The sequence below is a fragment of the Helicoverpa zea genome, chromosome 6 (assembly GCF_022581195.2).
Source record: "Helicoverpa zea isolate HzStark_Cry1AcR chromosome 6, ilHelZeax1.1, whole genome shotgun sequence".
Classification (NCBI taxonomy): domain Eukaryota; kingdom Metazoa; phylum Arthropoda; class Insecta; order Lepidoptera; family Noctuidae; genus Helicoverpa; species Helicoverpa zea.
This window is the reverse complement of record NC_061457.1, coordinates 6,664,801-6,683,916: the sequence shown is the minus strand read 5'-3', so window position 1 is coordinate 6,683,916 and position 19,116 is coordinate 6,664,801. Positions and strand designations below refer to the sequence as shown.

Genomic DNA, 19,116 nt, shown 5'->3' with positions numbered 1-19,116 from the left:
GATAAGGGTAAGTCAAAATCTATAACAATAAAGGATTAGTGAAAGGCCACACTTACATCTTATCTCTTAATAAATATTGATGTGCCATACGTTTGTTAGATTGAATAATAAATATTAATAGGTTTTTAATTAGAAAAGAGGCATAGGTTTTGCAGACAAAAATCAGTTGAGGTCTTTGAAACTTAGAACGACACATTGTTTTTTGAAAACAGATTAATAACGCTGTGTTTCTGAAAACAATAAAAATAAGGTTATGAGATAAATTGTGAAGAAGCAAACACTCACAAAAATAAGAAAATAGAAAATCTGCTCGTGTGCGGCCTTCACTAATGAGGTAATAAGTTCCTTTGTTTTTTCTGTAGAATCCGAAAATAATAACACCCTTATCAAGTTATGTAAGTTATCTGGAATTTGAATGGCTGCAGTTCCCATACGTACAAAGGCTTTATTCCTCTTGTAATCGTAAGCTTGGTTCGTAACGTCCAGCGATTGTGTATAGTTTTTATTCGGCGGTATGCGCTTGCGTCGTGCCTGGCACGAACGTCGCGCCACAGCGCTGTGTTAGCGAACAAGTTTCATTGAAATACGGATTGGTGTTTGTGAATAAGTCACACTGACTGTTATTCATTTAATTTCCATTGAATATTACATTTGCCATTTAATACATGCTTGCTTTTTGTATAAATAATAAACTTATTACTATTTTGCAGTCACCAACTCTAGTGCAGTGTTTTTCAACAGCTTAAATAAGATTACCATCCGAATAAAACACATATACCACAATAAACAAATTGAACGGATTTGGCAAACAGGAAAACTTGATCTAATTCATAAATCTTCTATTCTTTATTATGATGGTATTAAATTGATTCTCAAATATTCAGAGGTTTAGATTTTTTTTAGACGTTGACTTTTTTAGGCATTGTATGCCTGACTTTTTTAGGCATACAACGGCAGATGAATCATAAGGAATACACGTAATCGCTGCGTACTTGCCGCGTAGAATATGCGTAGTAACCTCGTAGACTCCATAACTGTGTAGACACTGCGTAGTCTCTGCGTAGTAGCTACATATACTGGGTGTCGTAGCTGCGTAGTAGGTGCGTAGACCGCGCATTGTAGCTGCGTAGTGTCTGCGTTGTAACTGCTTAGACTGTGAGTAGTTGCTTTGTAGACGATGCATTTAAGGTATATTCGATTATTTGAAGAGTAAATGCAAATATAACTTATTTCAAAAGAACGTACCTACCAAAATTATAGAAACAAAAATTAATGACCATTTAAAGGGCCGCAAAACAAAAAGTCAATCCACGTTCGCAATCACTTCTGTCATAAATTGTATAATGATCTTCCACGTGTACGAAATGTAGCAACATACCTAGTAATATATATTTAGTACTGTAGGTATGTAGGGGAAAGGGGGGTAGCCCCGGCCGGTGGGTAGCCTCGGCCATAGTAAATATTAGTAATTCGCGCGGCGTGACTTTGAAGTTCGTGTGATGTCCATGTGCGTTTAAGAGTAATTCGTCAAATGCAAACAGTTGAAGTCGATTGACCGCTGCGTTCGGGAGTGATAGAGTCAATTTCTTTTTCGTCGTCGACGGCCGCGTGACTTCAATTGTTTCGAAAACCGTTATTCATTGGATAAAGGTAAGTAATTATTTATTTGATTTTATTTCCATAATGGAAAACTATTCTATTTTGCACTTTGAAGTTTATTTCAACGTATAATTAGCTGCTTTTTTTTAAATATTTTTTTTTTCGAAGAAAGTCATGTCGGGTAACCCCGGCCATTAGTTTTGGGGGTATCCCCGGCCATATGTTAGTCTATATAGAGGTTAATATTTAATTTTTTTTTTTTAAATTTTCAGTGTCACAATGCCTAAATTTAAAACTAGAACTACGAATCGCGGAGACTGGAGTGAAGAAAACATGAAAAAAAGCCATTCAAGCGGCGCTTGAGAAAAAATGTTCTGAGAGAGCTGCCGCAGATCAGTATGACGTTTCACGAACTTCTCTGCAGGATCGGGTCAAGATCGGATTTAGACTGGGCTCACGAGGCATGTATAGATGTAAATCCATCGGATTTGTACTATAACTACGATGTGTGTGTCGCCAAAAATCGATTTGGCCACTAATTACGTAAGTGGCCGGAGCTACCCGCCACTTTTAAAAGATATCAAAATTTGACCACTATTTGAAGTGGGTTTAAAACGTATTGGATATTATTTTTGTTCAAATTTTCAATATTCTAATACGAATAAATATTGTGTTGATTATTTTTTCGTAGTTTTCGTTGTATTTCCCTTGATAATTTTATCACAATAACAAAAAAACAAAATTGGCCGGGGCTACCCCCCTTTCCCCTATTATTTATAATGACGCAGGTTGTACTGCACTAGTGTAAGTACTAAGTTCAATTAATCAGCTATTCTATCGAATTAATCGTAAGTATAATTCTTGTATCGAATACGTGCTTGGGGTTTTTTTATTTATCGTAGCTCTACCAATAAAATATAACAATGCTTACGTAAATGGCAAACAATATCTTTCACTGAGCGAGAAAGCTCTTTTTTAAGAAGGTGCTTTCATCGGATGAGCATTTTTTATTTATTTATTCCTTTATTTCACGTAACTAAGGTCCATAAAAATACAATCCAAAAATATAAAATACTTATAAAGTATAAAAACAAAAATTAAACCATATAATTAACGACCATTTAGGGCGGCAAAACAAAAAGTCTAACCAATAAAGATTATCACAATAAATACAATACTGTAATATTAACTCAGTACCTACGTAAGTAAGTAGTGCATTTATTACTATAAATAGATACAAAAAATAACAAAATAAAACTACTTATTAATACGTATTTTCTTTGCCCACAATTAGCTTGACTCATGACTAGTTTGCAAATTAAGGCTGCTACTGGTGTTCTATTCGCGAGGAACGCAACTTTCGACACAGCTTTCAACATCCGGAGATCTCGACGGTCTAGTGACAGGAAAGTGGGGCACCAAAGCCGACGCCGGCTTCCCTACGCCCAACACCATCTTAGATAACTGTACCCACAATGTTTACCAAGCACACAATTTCACATGTTTACATTGTGTTAGAGAACAGTGTCAACCGCGAATAGCGGTGACTGCATGAACAAATTATTCTTGTCCTAACTGTAAGGTACAAAGAAGACAAAGGTTTGATTATGAAACACGTAGTACCTATACTTAGTATTGATAATAAGTATTACATTTTATGTTGAATTTTTACGTTTATCAATTGCGTATTTAACACGAACTCAAATTCTTCTAGTTAGCAACAAGTCATCACTTAGGAATTTTATTTTCACAATATTGTCTAATCGACAATGGTGATTGTTACTGAAGACAGACAGTACATGAAGGGACAATCATATTCTCAGTTGATTAATAAATCTATTTGAAATAGTGAGCTGAAGATCAATGTCGAAGTATCTTATTGTACCGGGTCAAATTGTAGGTTTTTAGGGATCTGTAACCAAAGGGTAAAACGGGACCCTATTGTTTCCGCTCCTCTGTCCGTCTGTCCGTCCGTCCGTCCGTCTGTCACCAGGCTGTATCTCATGAACCGTGGCAGTTCGAGAGTTGAAATTTTCACAGATGATGCATTTCTGTTGCCGCTATAGCAACAAATACTGAAACCTAGAACAAAATTAACTTTTTGGGGGGCTCCTATACAACAAACGTGATTTTATTTGCTCATTTTATAAATAATGGTACCGAACAAGTCCGACTCGCACTTGGTCGGTTTTTCTTTTATTTGTCTAGGACCATAGCGATACTATATGCATCTTTAGAAAAGTCTGAAGAGAGTGGTTAATTTTACTCCGTATGTCATTTATAAAGCCTGGAATGTTATCGTCGTACTTTGGTCTCCGCCTTTTGTTTATTTCAAATTCTTGATTAATTTATGAGATAGTTTAATCTTGATGATTAACATTGATGATTAGCATATTAATTATGTGGTGTAAGTAATATTGCAATTTCTTTTATGAGCTACATTTGTCCTGAGCGGAAGCTGTAAGAAACTGGGCATATTTTTACTGTAGGTTATCTGACATACATTTAAGCTAGAAATAAACATGGCTATCAGTCACTTTTTATCCATATATCTTATAATTATAATACGGATATGTATCATCGAATGGTATTAAACCTATGAGCAATTTGATTGTGCGATAAATAATTGAGATTATCAGATATGATTAGGTACTGAAATTATCATGAAATGTGCAAATGTGTGAGGGAGTGTACGTGAGCGCTTTATTTTTGCACGATACAATTGACCACGTATTTATATAAAAGTTGATTAATTATTTTTAGAAATGGTAGATAGGTTCAACTGTAGCATTCTTGCAAGAACTTGGATGTCGTTATGTTGCAAAGGCACAAATCATCTGAATGAAGAGTTAAAAAAAATCGGATTATTACTTATAGGTTGTTATTTAAATGCAAAGTCCTCTCCACATACATATATTAAGAATATCCTTTGCTGCACCCGACAGGGTCCATAATTGTTACCTACCAAATAAATGTTTACCACCTAAACCTACATTGTGGAATGCAATAAAGAATTGAGTATTGAGGTTTATTTACTATTTGTTACGCAATCATTGTTGGTAAACCCTTTAATAAATAAATATATCACAATTACGACTGCCTCGTTGGTCTAGTGGTTGCAAGCGCGGCTGCTGTTCTCGAGGTCTCGGGTTCGATTCCCGAGTCGGGCCGAAATCGCTTTGTGGGTTTTCTTGAACTTTCACAAAGCAGCCCGTAGTCTGGAAGTTGGTGATTGATTCACCCGTGCATCGGAGAGTACGTAAATGTCGGTCCTGCGCCTGATCTCTTTCCGGTCGTGTCGGATTGCCGTCCCATCGGGTTATGAGAGTGACGGAATAGGGAGTGCACCTGTGTCTGCACAAATGCTCGTGCACTATAATATGTCCTGCGCAGCTGGCTGATCTCCTTAAATGAAAACAGCCGCCGTGGCCGACATCGGCCGTGGACGCCATTCATTATATCACAATATTTTCAATCAATGTGATGGATGAGTTTGTATATTCGCCGGAATGAGGTGGATACTAAACTAAAAAATAGCTAACAGTCAGACAATTTGGAGAACGATATGCGTTAAATTCATTGCTATCCACAATTCATTCAACTTATTGTTTTTTGAAAAACAATTGAATATAAAAATATTTTTAAGTTCGTTCTGACATCTAAATGAATTCTTTTATTTTAATCATATGTATGTAGGTATGCTACCTTCTGTTGGATTTGTTTGTTGTATTCGCAAATAAATCTTTTAAACTATTTTATTGGTTTCAAAGATGATATTATTATTTTATTTGAACATGATGACTAGTACTCTTTTAGCTTTCCTTAATAGATCGGATAAAAAAATGTATGCAAATTATGTGAATTCCCCTGCAAAAGCTACAGGGTTTTACCAGAAATGGCGCGAAGCACTATACCTATTCAATCTTTGCCTGTAGTAATAAAAACACTGACGTCTTAAACTTAATTGAATTTATTCTGTTTCTTGATTTTAGATGGTAACACAATAGAGACGATCTATTAGTTTCAAGGATCGTTTGCCAAAGCAAAAGATCTTCCTGAATATTTAAAAAGTGTACCTATCTCTTTAACTTAAAAAAATAAATAGGCTGTTATGAAGTATATTTATCTCACTTTTAGTATTTATGTCTGTATGCATCATTATCATATTTTATTAAAAAACAATCAGTATGTTTACACTTGAAACACAGTCTCTCAAGTTTCTTTTGTTCTGAAAGCAATTTGACCGTCAGACGACCGCTGCTTTATTCAGAAAATGGCGTAGTATACAAATATGGGTGAATCGCTAGACATATTGCAAAATATATAACGAACGCACCCTTTCTTATCACTAAATCGACTGCAATTAAAAATAGACTAATTAGTTACCTGAAATAAACAAATAATACTTGATCTAGTTGTTGTTTATTTTTGCAGATCATAATTAAGGTTAGTGTTATCATTTATTTGTATCAAATGCAAGTTTTTATAAGATAATGTTGTAGATATGGATGGACAGCAATCACTGCTTGTACCTATGTACTTGATCATGTTTATCAGTTGTATTTAATGAGGAATTGTCTAGAACAGCCTAAATGGGATTTCGGTCACGTTTTTGAGAGCGCATGTAGTCTTTTCCTCTGTGTTGAAGGCCAGTGGTGATCGTTGCAAACCTGGCGGCTGACGAGAGGGTAACGATAAAAAGTAATTTCTTTTTTGTCCAAAGCTACTTCTACTTTTTTTTTAGAAAAGTTAAGAAAGTTAGTAAGTACCTCGGATTATCTGATGAACATCTCTCTAGGCTTCATCATTCATTCAGTCATTAGATTAGAATTTACCGTCTAGATTACAATAGCGTTGCGTAATTATAAAAGCCTTTTACTATCTATAGAACTGCCTGTTTTGAATATACACAATTGTACAATTGTAATGTTATAAAGGATAATTCATCTTCTGGAATCAGTTCCGTACATACTCAGGACTGCTTCATTGGTATCTCGTAGCGCGACTGCTGTGCACGAAGTTTCGGGTTCGTTTCCCGGGTCGCGTCGAAATCGCCTTGTGAGTTTAAGAAAGTAAAAGCAGCTCGAAATCTGGAAGTTGATGATTGATACACCCGTAACTCGGAGAACACGTTAATGACGGTCCGGCGCCTGATCTCTCTCCAGTTTTGTCAGATTATCGGGACGGTATGAGAGTGAAAGAATAGGAGTACACCTGTGTCTGCGCAAATGCTTGTATACTGTAGCAGCTAACTAATTTCCTTATATAAAGACAGCCACCGTGACCTTTTAGGATCTTTTAGGAGGATATCCTCAACAGGTGAAGTTATTTCCATCATTAAGCTAATGAAAATTATTTCAAATATATCTTAGAAGTGATTAAAACTCTGATAATTTGTATTAATTCTAAGGTCGAATACCAAATTTATCGTACACGTAGACGTAGACATAGATAGGCAAGCGAATAATATAATTCGTCATAGTTATTAAGAATGCTAATTTTAAATCGGCGTTGTCACTTTCTCTGAATAATCTTTGATTCATTAGCTTTTGTGTATTGTTTGGAGTTTAAAAAGTTACACAGAATTACGTAAATGGTTTATAGACAGAGTATGGTGTCGGAAAATTCACCATATGACTTTCAGAATAGGTGTAATATTTTGTTTCTGGTGTGAAATTTTTATACTTCCTGAAAATCTCTATTCCATATTAGTATGTATGTGATCAATTCTTTTTAGGTGCTTGTAATGCAGCCTCCACGCTTTTGTCCACATAAACTTACATAATTTTCTTGCGTTATACATATTAAAAGGCCTTTTACACAGTTCGACAGATTTCTTCACACGGAATCAATATTGTAAAAGAAGTCGGTCTTGGTTCAGTAACACTGTTATTACCTAAGTAGACCAGGCGTCAGTTCGTTTGATTTCAGCCCAGATTTTATTCGTTATACAATACAGGTCCTAGATACGTGTAAGATTTCATTAATATGGTAACGTATTGAGTTGAAAAATATATATTTCTTCAATGGCATTATGTAATTTAGATATTTTTATATTAAAATTGAGCATTATCATCTTTACCATAAGTAAAACTTAATTTAATTGTCTCATTATTTAACGTCAAAATTAGTATTGAATAATCAATAATGAAACATGTGCGTAGCTATTTATGATACTATAAGTTCGGCCATTCAGAGAATGCGTTCCTGACACGTCGCGATTGAACTGACGACGTAACTTTGCAATGGCGTTGCAGTTACGATAAAAATATTTTTGCTGGTTGTTTACCGTTTTAACAATTGAGGAGCATTAAAACAACATTATTATATCAATAATCAATGAATGTTATTACGTCGTCAGTTCAATCGCGACGTGTCAGGAACGCATTCTCTGAATGGCCGAACTATAATTAGTTATCTGACCAATCATTAATTAGCAGATTATTTATCACCATAACGACATAAATGCAATTTTCGGTATGTAAATGTGGCCTTAATATAAATATCTATCATCTTGTAATATCCGTTGTGGTGCAGATTCCGACTTGTGCAAACAACCTGCACCGGAGTCGACTGCGCGGTATCACGTGATCGCGTCTCACGTTCACTCAGACCGTTTGAAAGTAAATTATACATGGATTGATCGAATATCTTAGAAATTAAAGTCCATTTGCGGAACGTAATACAACTTCATATATACGATATAAATTCTCAATTCGATCGAATGTTCTCATTCTCATTTAATTTAAATTAAACGTTATAATGCACACGTGCTGTGCCAGTTTTTATTCTGAAGATTCATTAAAATTATGAATTATATTACTGCTAATTGAAGGTCGATAATTACTTATATTACCCACAGTAAGTACGTGTTCAAGTTACGATTAAATCAAGGTATTATATTAAGGTTGCATGGTACAGGTACTTAGTGGTGTCGATGACTCACGTTCTTGGACATTCGAGTATCGACCTCTCGTTGCATCAGCTCTCATGTAACTTAGTAGAATGTGCCCAAGCTGTTTTTCTCTTTTATTTATGACAATTAATAGTCATTTTGCAACATAAATCAATAGATATTATGTGTCTTATCTACTCGTGTGGTTTAGTGATCTGGCGCCAAAGGGGGCGGTTCAAGCGTCAGGTTTAACTGTTTGACGTGGATTGAAATTGAATCATTGTTTTATACTTTACAGATGGTTGTTGACGTTCCATAAGTGATACAATAGCAGTCAATGCAATAATAGGCTATAGGTAACCGATGTAGTCAAACTATTGTCTAGCAAAAGGTTTTGTCACAAGACATTAGTGAAGTGATCTCGCAGCTACCGACACCACAGTGAGAGACGCGCCGTGGAGCGCTGCGCATGCGTCGTCACCACACCGAGCGCGCGCACACGCCATACAGTGATATTCGAACATAAACATTACAGTAATCCTATCCACAAACAGTGCCAAAGTATTTAGTGTGTAAAATCGACTATAACTGAACTGGTTCTTTTTTCCAAGTGAAAGGACCACATTGTCGGGGTCTGCGTGTTTACGTAAGTGGAAACCTGCCTGCTGTTTGTGTTATTTTTTGCGTTCAAGCTGAATGGCACTAGATGTATTGACGGAAAATACCTACCAGTTGAAGGTTGCTAAAATGTTTGGTGCTTTCAAACATATCAGCCGTTACAAATGTTTTATCATTATCTAAAAACATGAGTGGGAGTGAGAAAAAAAACATATTTGAATGTTTATCAAAGAAATAATAAGTATTGACTTGAAGACGAAGAACTTGTTTTAAATGAATAAAATGAAGTTATCCTTCTACTTAGTTGTCGTGACTTAGCAATAAATTCCTATAACAGTTAGTGGCGTATGTAATCGTTTACCGATGTGCCTGCGATGGTCCGAGTTCTTGACCCAGTTCCCTAACAATGATCCCGTTACTAAGCCTTGGTCGACGTCCTTCCATCCGGTACACTCAACGGACACTTTTTCAAAAACGAATCTATTCTAAACCTTGATCCTAATATGCGCAATACGGCCGTCTTATCTTTTTAGTTTGTAAGGTGCTGCAAGGAGTAGGTATATTGTATTAGCTTATCTTTTGCCTGCTTATTATATCTTTACAGCCTCTGGTTTCAGTAAACCTCAGTAATCGCTACAGAGTTAACCAACTCGACTGTAGCGAAGTTTTGTTATGGTTATGCATTTCCTATATATACATACTTACCTGGGTAGGTACCTACTACTTATATGTATATAAGCAGGCATTACAGAGTGAATGATACAATAGTATTGTGCTCAAATGATTAGGTGCAGTTAGTCCTCTGCGGAATTCTTTTGTTAACGTAGGTACCTGCTATTCTTCAGGTGGATTACATTATATTTGTTTAATCAGATAAGGATATTCTTTGAATACTGTTAACTTAAACTCTGCCAGTGTAAAGCGTGTAATGAAGCAAAGACTTTATCACAATGATAGATGATGATGATCTTGATACTTATGATTTCTACACGTTTCTATAATGATTTGCGTCAAAGCTACCTAGTTATGCATACACGTGTATTAATTTGCAAAATTGAAATTAATTAAATCTGTGGTTGACACGATTTTTTACAAATATTTCGCGATCGGAACAAAATAGACGATCAAAAAAATTTAAAATTATGTTCAATCATCATAGTAAATGAATCGTAGTAAATCAAAGTATTTCATATGAGCCTCTGTTATTTTATGTTGTTTTAACTAAAATATAATTGGATTTCTTCCGTTATGAAATTTGTAGTATGTGTTTTGTAAGCATATATACCATGCGTGAATACCTAGTGGTGTTTATAAGCACTGTGGAGGCGATAGTTACAGCATTTGTTAAAACAATCGTTATTGATGTTAATTTCAATGGCGTTCACTGTAGCAATACTTCATAACATGGTCAATAATGTGTAGATTCAACTTAGGAGTGCTCGATACGAAAATGTCGTCAAGTGCCATGATAAGATTTTACCAAATGCTGAAACTTTATTTATAAGTAAAGCTATGCACACTGATAACAAAAGGAGTATCCTCAATTTATTCTTCACATTTAAAATGACCCTGCGTATTTTTTCCACGTAGATTTATGAATAGCGACAATGATTCATCGGTAAAATATTTGAACAGACCGGCCACGGAAGTGATAATACACTTCCACGTAACGGAGGGTCCAATAAGTTTCCTTACGGATATTGTATCTTCTGGTGTATCATTAAAAACGTCATAAGATACTATCGCACTATGATTAAGGACGAATATAACGTCAGCTAAAGATTAACCAAAGATACAGGCGTCGTTAAGAAAGTATTTTGAAATATACCTAATCATGAGTCGTACCTAATGTACTAAAATAAGAATCAACAGAACAGCATCGGCACTGGTTATCCTTAAACATATACAAAAATGTAGTTTGGCAAGTTAAGGTAACTGTTAATTTTGTGAAACGAAACGTTAGCGACAAAACGAGAAAGACGTGATCATTGCACTAGACCGGTTAAAATCTGGTTCCAGGCATGCTGGCCACATTAGAAACTCTTTGCTTGAAATGACTAAGCTTGTTTTAAACTCTCTGGATAAGGAACGGTTTGAACAAACAAAAAGATTGGACCTGGAGTATCTAAAGTTTTAATGAACAAAGCGCTAAACAGTAAATTCGAAACACCTTTTAACTAAAGAAGGAAATCTTATCAAACACCTAAGCATCAGGTGCAGAGAGTATAAAGCGATGAATGAAAACAGATCAATTATCCACCTATAATATAGTTACAGTACCTATAACTTATTTTCTTGTGGAATCGTTGTTTTCTGGTCTTTGGCAGTCTTTACTGGTAGTTAGGAAAAAGGAAAGCAGATGATGTTTGAATAACACAGTATAGAGCATAAATATTCCAAACAAAACGTCTGCAAAGGACTAATTTGACATACACATGTACTTGCTGATGGTCACGTCCGAACTCGAACAGGAAAGTGCTCATATTTTTTCAAAATCTTTTGATAAAGTGGCACTTCTAAGTAAACAAAATACATTTCCTTTAATTATGATAAAATACTCTTATTTATTAAAATGATTATAAACACAATCTGCCAGATTTAAAGCCGCATTATTTGTGCTGATAACAAAACAATACAGAAAAACGATTTATTTATATACCTTACATATCTAGCAAACGCTAGTTAATACTTCCGAATGTTATCTTTTAATTTTGATAAATCGGAAAAATTGTATGATATCAAAAAATGGCCTAGCTATGAATGGTTATTTCTAGTAAGACGTTATCTGAAATCTTTAACGGAAACAATATATGGACTTTTAAGCTTTTGATGAACCTTTCATGGAAATTGGCTAATTTATTCTTCATATGGTCGACTATGTCAGCGTAAAGCAATAAAAAATGATAATGATAAATGCGATGATGACAACGACAACAGCAATTACTGTGAAGCAAAAAACCCACTGAAAACGAATAAAACGCTAACAGCTGTATTGAAGTAGCAAATTACAGCAACTGAAGCTCACGTGTTTGAAAACACGCTGAAATAATGTACGATTGAAACACCTGTACAGTTTGTTTGAAAATTATTGATCATTACTGGAGACTAAAGAATACGTAGGACACGTTTTTTATTTAAAAATAAATAAAAACTTATAAAAATAAAATTGTGACTTTGCCCTGTGTTACATACGCACCTGTGAAGCTTGCTGCACTGTGTGGAAAAATAACACCGATAACAGTACATAGCATGCTACTAAGTAGGACGTGACTTTGGCTAAGATTTTTACACCCGATCGTGTTAACGATGTAATCAGCAGCCACTGTTGACGCTGACGCAAATTCTATATAGCACAATTGCAATCCATATTTAAAGGCACCTTTTTATGGTTGATGTGTGTGACATAATACTCAATATCATTAGCACTTGCATTAACAAATGTGTTCAGAAAGGATTCTTTTATGATTTTACTGGTCAAATGTATCGCTAATGTTATCTAAACAGTTAAGAATAATAAACGTTAGATTGTCTGCGTATAGTGCACATTATTATCAAACATTAGAGGTTATTTAGGTTTATGAACCCAGTACAATACTAGCGCAGACAATGCCACGGTCGGCTCCTTGTTAAATTCGTAATCAGAGATCTCAATACACGATAGCGGCATTGATTAACAATCTTTGCTACTACATGTACTTAATTTATATGACATTTTTGACTAAAATATACAAATGATATCTTTGATCATAATTGATTTACGTCATATCAATTATTTTACTTCTCGGAATTGTTTTCTAAACCCGTAAGGAATGATGAATATCACAAATATATCGAAACCCATTTAAACAGAATCGCTTTATCAGCGGTTGATAAATACTTACCTTAATCTAGGAAAAGAATTTTCCAATTTTTGGGATTCAGATACTATCAAGTCTTAAGGGCCGTTTATACATAATTGGGATGAAGATTACATCTAAAGCGAGTTGGAAAATCCAAGTGATCACATTTTATATGCAATAAAGAAAAAAAAAAAAAATGATGGAATTTTCCTTCCCAGTGTGTTAAAGCCTGGATGAAATTTTTGTTTTATTAGACTTGGCTTCATTTTTCTCTTGCTTTAGATCTCGTGATGCAATAACTATGAAAATTGACGAACCTAGTGTACATACTTGATATATTTTAATGGTTTGCTATAGCCATGTGTCTTTGCCCACAGTTGACAGACGAGGAGAGAAACGGGAACAAACACTAAAGAAGAATGGATTCATCTGGGGAGAAGGCATTTAGTTGGCCGGACGAAGGTAAATGTTTGTTGTATGCGTCATTCAATAACATTCTAAGAACTTCATGCTCGCACAATGATCAATTTAATTTGATTCCCATATGGTAGTGTCATCAAATATAATGTTAGGATCAATTTCATTGTATGTCATTGTCGCCTTTTTAATTGCGACGTACAGTATGTAGTTAAAATACTGCGAATTTTGATGGCCCACCACTTTTCCACTGTTAATTTACAACTTTACAGACTTGAATGAGACTTCTCTATTAATTTTATTTATTCCTTGAGAGATGTTATTTGAAAAGACCTTATCCCTCTATGAAATTTAGGGGTCGAAAACGAATGCTGAAGTACAATTGATAGTTTCTTGTGTAAACTGAAAATTATCTATTTACAAAAAAAAAAAAATATTTTGGAAAATCTTATTACACAATAAAAAAAGGTACTAAAAGCTCGAGATCCCAAAAACCGGACGTTTTCGATTTAGTAGCACAGTTACCTACCTGTGTAAGTTCAGTTCAGTTCTGGTCAGGGCCTGACCTACAGAAATATAGCAACTTACACACCCTGACCGTCAGGGACATTAAAGAATTCATTACTTTTCACAGATGCTGAAAGTTGTTGGGTATTTTTTTGTTATTGTTAACAATTAAATATGTTTACGGGTTTTTACTGATAGCTACTTCCTGTCAACCGATTAATCAGAACGGACATCGTTAGTAATTAAAAATGTTTAGTTTGAATTAGATTCTGCTAATTATGTTATGGTCTTTTTACGCTAGTCCTAATTTTGTTAATCTTTGCAAAGAGTACATTAGATGCTGATCGTGCCCATTTATTAGTACGATTTCTTAATTCTATCCGGTAGTCTATTTTTTTTGTACCCTAACTAAAAGCTCCGAACCTGAACGCCTCCGAATTTTTTCTTGGTGATGGGTACCCTCTCCGAATTAACCAGACTTGAAAAATTCTTTCACTGCTAGGAAGCTACACTGAACTGGTGATGTAGGCTATATTTTATCTGTGTACGGGATAGTGCCAAAGAGGCTAGTTTAATACGTCACGCTAGCAATTACTTAATAGTTAATCATTTCTTTTAGATTCGGTGGAGTCAACATCGGACCCCAACCTGACGGTGTCGATGATCTCCGAGGAGCTGCCTGCCCTGACGGTGACCACCATAGTGGGCATGACAGTCGTGATGCTCATCGCCATCGCTGCTGTGTTCCTACTGGGAGTGCTCATAGATTGCAGACAACAGTAAGTTGATACTGTATTCCTCTTGTAGCAACAAACTTGATACCAAACAGTAGCAAAACTGAACTCTAGTAGCAACAAACTTCAATAATTAAAATGGCACTATGTGGGTTTCAAAATGCCTACATTCAGATTTTTAGCACAACCCCCGCCCTATACCCTATTCGAAAGTTTATTTTTACTTATTTGATAATCGTAATGACGTTGAGGAAAAAGTTGTCATTATCATTCGCAATTCATGCATTCCATTCGACGCTTATTTGTTATCATTTCGTAGGAACTAATGTAATTACGTAATCACCTTGGAAGTTTTATTATTCCGAGTGTTCAGTATTCGTTACAGAGCTGTTGCTGATAACAATGAAAGTATGCAATAAAGTGCATGTACTTTAATCTAAGGGAGTTATTTACCGAGAAACTGATACCGTGAGAAAGCTTAACGATTACGGTATATCACAGCCTAATGCCAGATTATTAATCCTATTATTGTTAAATCGTGGCAGTAAAGATACCTATTGATTATTGTTTGGTTTTAGTAGTTTTATCTGTAGATAAACATTATAATAGTGTCTCTTTTGTGCCTAGTGCTACGTAATGATGGCAATAGAAATGCCTACAATATAGAGAGACCCGGGCACAAAAGCTTTCTCTGTTGGAAGGGCTTGGAAGTAAGATACTGATAAGCATATTTTTTTTCAGGCGATTACTAGAAAAGAAAATGGGTGAGGCGAAGCGCATGAAAACCAGCAGGCGAGTGAACACGGCTCCTGAAGAAGACAGTGCAAACATAGCCAACAATATGGAGGAGCCTGACATGAGCGTGCCTCCTGCCGAAGCTCTGCGGCATATACCTTAGTACCAACTGCCTCAGAAGTACACACTCATGTATCTCCATGGCGAAATGGCCGAAGACTGTCTTCCATTTTTTAAATAATACATATCAGTTTTACTCTTAGAATTTTGTGGCAACAACTTTTTTTAATTTGTGCAATAGGTAAGAGTTCTGTGATTATTTCCGTCTGATGGTATTTCAAAACTGTTTAAATAATGCAAAAATAGTTAGTAGGGGATTAAACCCCATATTGAATCTCCAATTGATAAACATTCCATGAGAATAAAAAATCTTTGGTGAAAGATATTACAGCAAAACTTTTTTTACATACAAGAATACTTAAACTATTTCGTCCAATTAGGCTTTGTGAAATTGGTTCTTTGAATGATCATATCAAGTATTTAGGTCACAGGTGAAGCAGGACTAATACATATTTTCCACGCTTTTAATTTTATGGAAAATAGTTGCTAGGTAGTTAGAAATATCTATTAAAGGACATTGTTCAATTTTGGCCTAAGAACCGATGTGAATATAAATTATACTATAATTTTTATTTATTTTTATATTGTTTGAAACATATTTTAGTATTCCACGGACACTTCAAATAAAAAAATTCCAAATAAAAAGTAGGGTCACAATTATTGATGCCTTATAAAATGTTTCCGTCGGCCAGTGCTGCCAGTTTCGGAAGTTTTCGGGATTTCGGTAAATACGGATCGAATTGAGAACCTCCTTTCCGAAGTCGGTTATTAAAATTAGTTGCTAACACTTTATTCATTTAAATACCTAAACTGACTAGCTAGAAAAAAACTAGTATTTGTATAATGTTTTAAGATGGTTTTGAGCGAAATCGCGAATTTCTAGCTTGGCACTCGAGTAGGATTATAGTTTTCGTAATTGGCAACACTGGTGTACTTCAGTCAGTTTGCTAGAAGTCAGTTTGATAGCTTTGCGACTATCGTTTCTTTTGTGATTTTCTATGCGTTTCATGGTTTTATTCTAACAACTTTGGCTTGATTACGGACTCCGATTAGATTGCGTACTTGGTAGACTCGGCTTTGTGTGAAGAACTGGATTTTACTAGCATTTTCGGATATTGCTCTGTCTGTGATCGAATTTAGTTATATTATAATTACAACAATGGATGCAGAATATAGTATATTGTATAAATTGTGGATCTGCTGGAGGTTCTTTGGTATTAGAAAACGAAGATATACTTCGTTGCATACAACAATGGACCGTTCCCCGTATGGTAAGTGGTCTACGAAAGTGTTTTTCTAATTTTGATAAGAATGTTACTACCTACTTATGTTTTCATAAGCACACAATTTCTCGGTTTTCAAATCAATTGCCACAATTGCAAGTTACTTGATATTTACTAATGTTTTTTGTATTTATTATTACAGGTTGAAGCTCATGACCTTATATGTACGACGTGTTGGTCTCAAGCAGTCGAGCATAATAAGATGCAATGCACTGTTGGACGCAATTGTGTACTTTGTAAGAAGCTCCTACCATCAGGCATACTGTTGCAATTGTATCTTTGGGCGTAGAACAGTGGGCTGTTGTGCCCACATAATGACTATTATCTGGTATTTAAGCTGGGCGAGATACCAAAACTCAATTGAACCCCCTGCTCAGTTCTTAGATAATATATTATTGAGAAATATTGATGATTAAAAACCTTTAATTGAATATAAATATTGTTTTTATTGCACATCCTCGAAAACCTCTTTCATTGTTATTGGTAAACCTTACTTTAACTGTTAAATTATTTTGTGTGGTAATGACATTTTTAGTATGGTCTGTACCTTCTTGGTAATAGACCGCGGGTTCGATTCCCGCCTTATGGCATGTAGATAGCTAGGTAACTGTCTAATATAAAAGTAGTATCAATCATTTAAATAAATAATTCTCTATCGTAATAATATCGATATTTTATGAATTGTGGTGAATGGAACTCTTCCATTTTGGATACGTTTTATCACAAATCCAAAGTGGATTCACTATATATTAAGAAACGTAACGTTGAAAGCAAAAGCGTTTAGGTAGTTGTTTTTCATAAAAATTCTAAGCATTTATGAAAACTAGTCACACGCCCCGTCTTCGCACGGTGGCAATATAAAACCTTGGTGTTAACCTTCCTCTTGACCTACTCTATCTATTAAAAAAAATAAAAAAAAATCGCACCCAAATCCATCGCGTAGTTTTAAAGATCTAAAGCATTCATAGGGACAGACAGAAAATGCAACTTTATAAAATGATCATTGTCAAAGAATTATCTTAAACTTGACTATTTACTATCTCTTTTCCTAGTATCTAGTAGAGTAGTCTTTTCCTAGATCTAGAAGAGAACATATAGAGCTGTACATAGTATTGTTGATATTTTGTATAGTGTAGTTTGATAACACTACTCTGATATTTCACGCAGGCTTGGTTATTTTTTATTTATAACCTCAAAATATTAACTTTTTTCGTAATTATTTTAGTTTCCTGAAGTGTCCGTTCGTGAAAACTTATTTCATAGGATTCCATATAATTTTAAGAGTTTATAGAAGTCACTTTCCATTCAAACGGTTCTTAGGCAGAACATGTATGGAGCCGGAACAATGTCCTTTGTTTATCAAGAACGTGACTTAATTGAACGCGAAATCATTGTATCTATCTCGAATCTTATAACTTATAAAGTTTTGCTAAACAAGTCGAGCGAGAAGCTCGGCCACTGACATAATGGTTTTTCACATGCGATGCTACGAAACATTGTTATTTTAGTATGTTTGATTAGATAGGCCAAAGTATAGCTTTCATGTACATAGTTATTGTAAGTAGGCAAAACATTTAAATCACGTTATGATAACTTAGGATTCGATCCCAAGTAAATGAAAGAGTAGTTAAATTATATTATTTTTTAGAAAATGTTATTCTTTTCGCAAAATTATATGATGTGATATAATTTTAATTGATTTTTATATACAACATTATTTTTAATTTGTAATTTAAGTACCTACTAACAAATGAAGTCGAATAAGTGAAGGAATATTTAATTGTAATGACTAAGAATCTGTTGAAATGGATAAATTGAGTATTTTTACAAATAAATTCATAACTATATCTGCTGTTGTTTTTTTAACGCCTTCTTGTTATTAAGAGCACCAGTCCTTGCCTGCCATACAAAGATAACAGAGACCTTCACAAGGTCGACCACGGTCCACGATAAACAAGAAAGTAGCAAGCAAAGCACCAATACCAACGAAACATTTAGGTACATACATGTGTTGGTGCGTTGTAAATGCACGAGTTGCCATGTCTTCCGACTTCTGTTTTTACTTTGTCGCAGACTTAAAGCAATGATCATGATTAGTTTGCAGTAGTTAATTGTAGATCATAAGTTTGATTGATTCCTATAGATACCATCAGCGATACTATCTGGAGGGATCATGAAGATTTCGTCGAATTCGGCACTTCTGATCTGTACATTGATGATGTACGTAATTGTATTCTATATTAAATAGTTTTTTGAAATATTTTTCTGAAAAATGCAGAATTGAGAATGTTAAGAATAGTTTTTGTTTTACCTAGGATATGTTACTTCTTCGCGTTTCGGCCACAAACGAACCACGCTAAGCTGTGGGT

The 19,116-nt window shown here is 34.8% G+C and overlaps 1 protein-coding gene across 2 annotated transcripts; it reads left to right on the top strand.

Moving 5' to 3' along the window:
• The first annotated feature begins 315 nt into the window (after nucleotides 1–315).
• LOC124631417 lies at nucleotides 316–18,594 on the top strand. 2 transcript variants are annotated; one of them, XM_047165798.1, is made up of 5 exons: nucleotides 316–334; nucleotides 13,329–13,413; nucleotides 14,495–14,654; nucleotides 15,351–15,976; nucleotides 18,099–18,594. In XM_047165798.1, exons 2-4 carry the CDS (start codon nucleotides 13,371–13,373, stop codon nucleotides 15,505–15,507), a joined length of 360 nt encoding a protein of 119 aa, XP_047021754.1. In that variant the 5' UTR covers nucleotides 316–334; nucleotides 13,329–13,370; the 3' UTR covers nucleotides 15,508–15,976; nucleotides 18,099–18,594. The 2 variants fall into 2 exon arrangements, with proteins under 2 accessions (XP_047021754.1, XP_047021753.1); XM_047165797.1 differs by lacking the exon at nucleotides 316–334 and adding an exon at nucleotides 8,811–9,140.
• The last annotated feature ends 522 nt before the right edge of the window (nucleotides 18,595–19,116 follow it).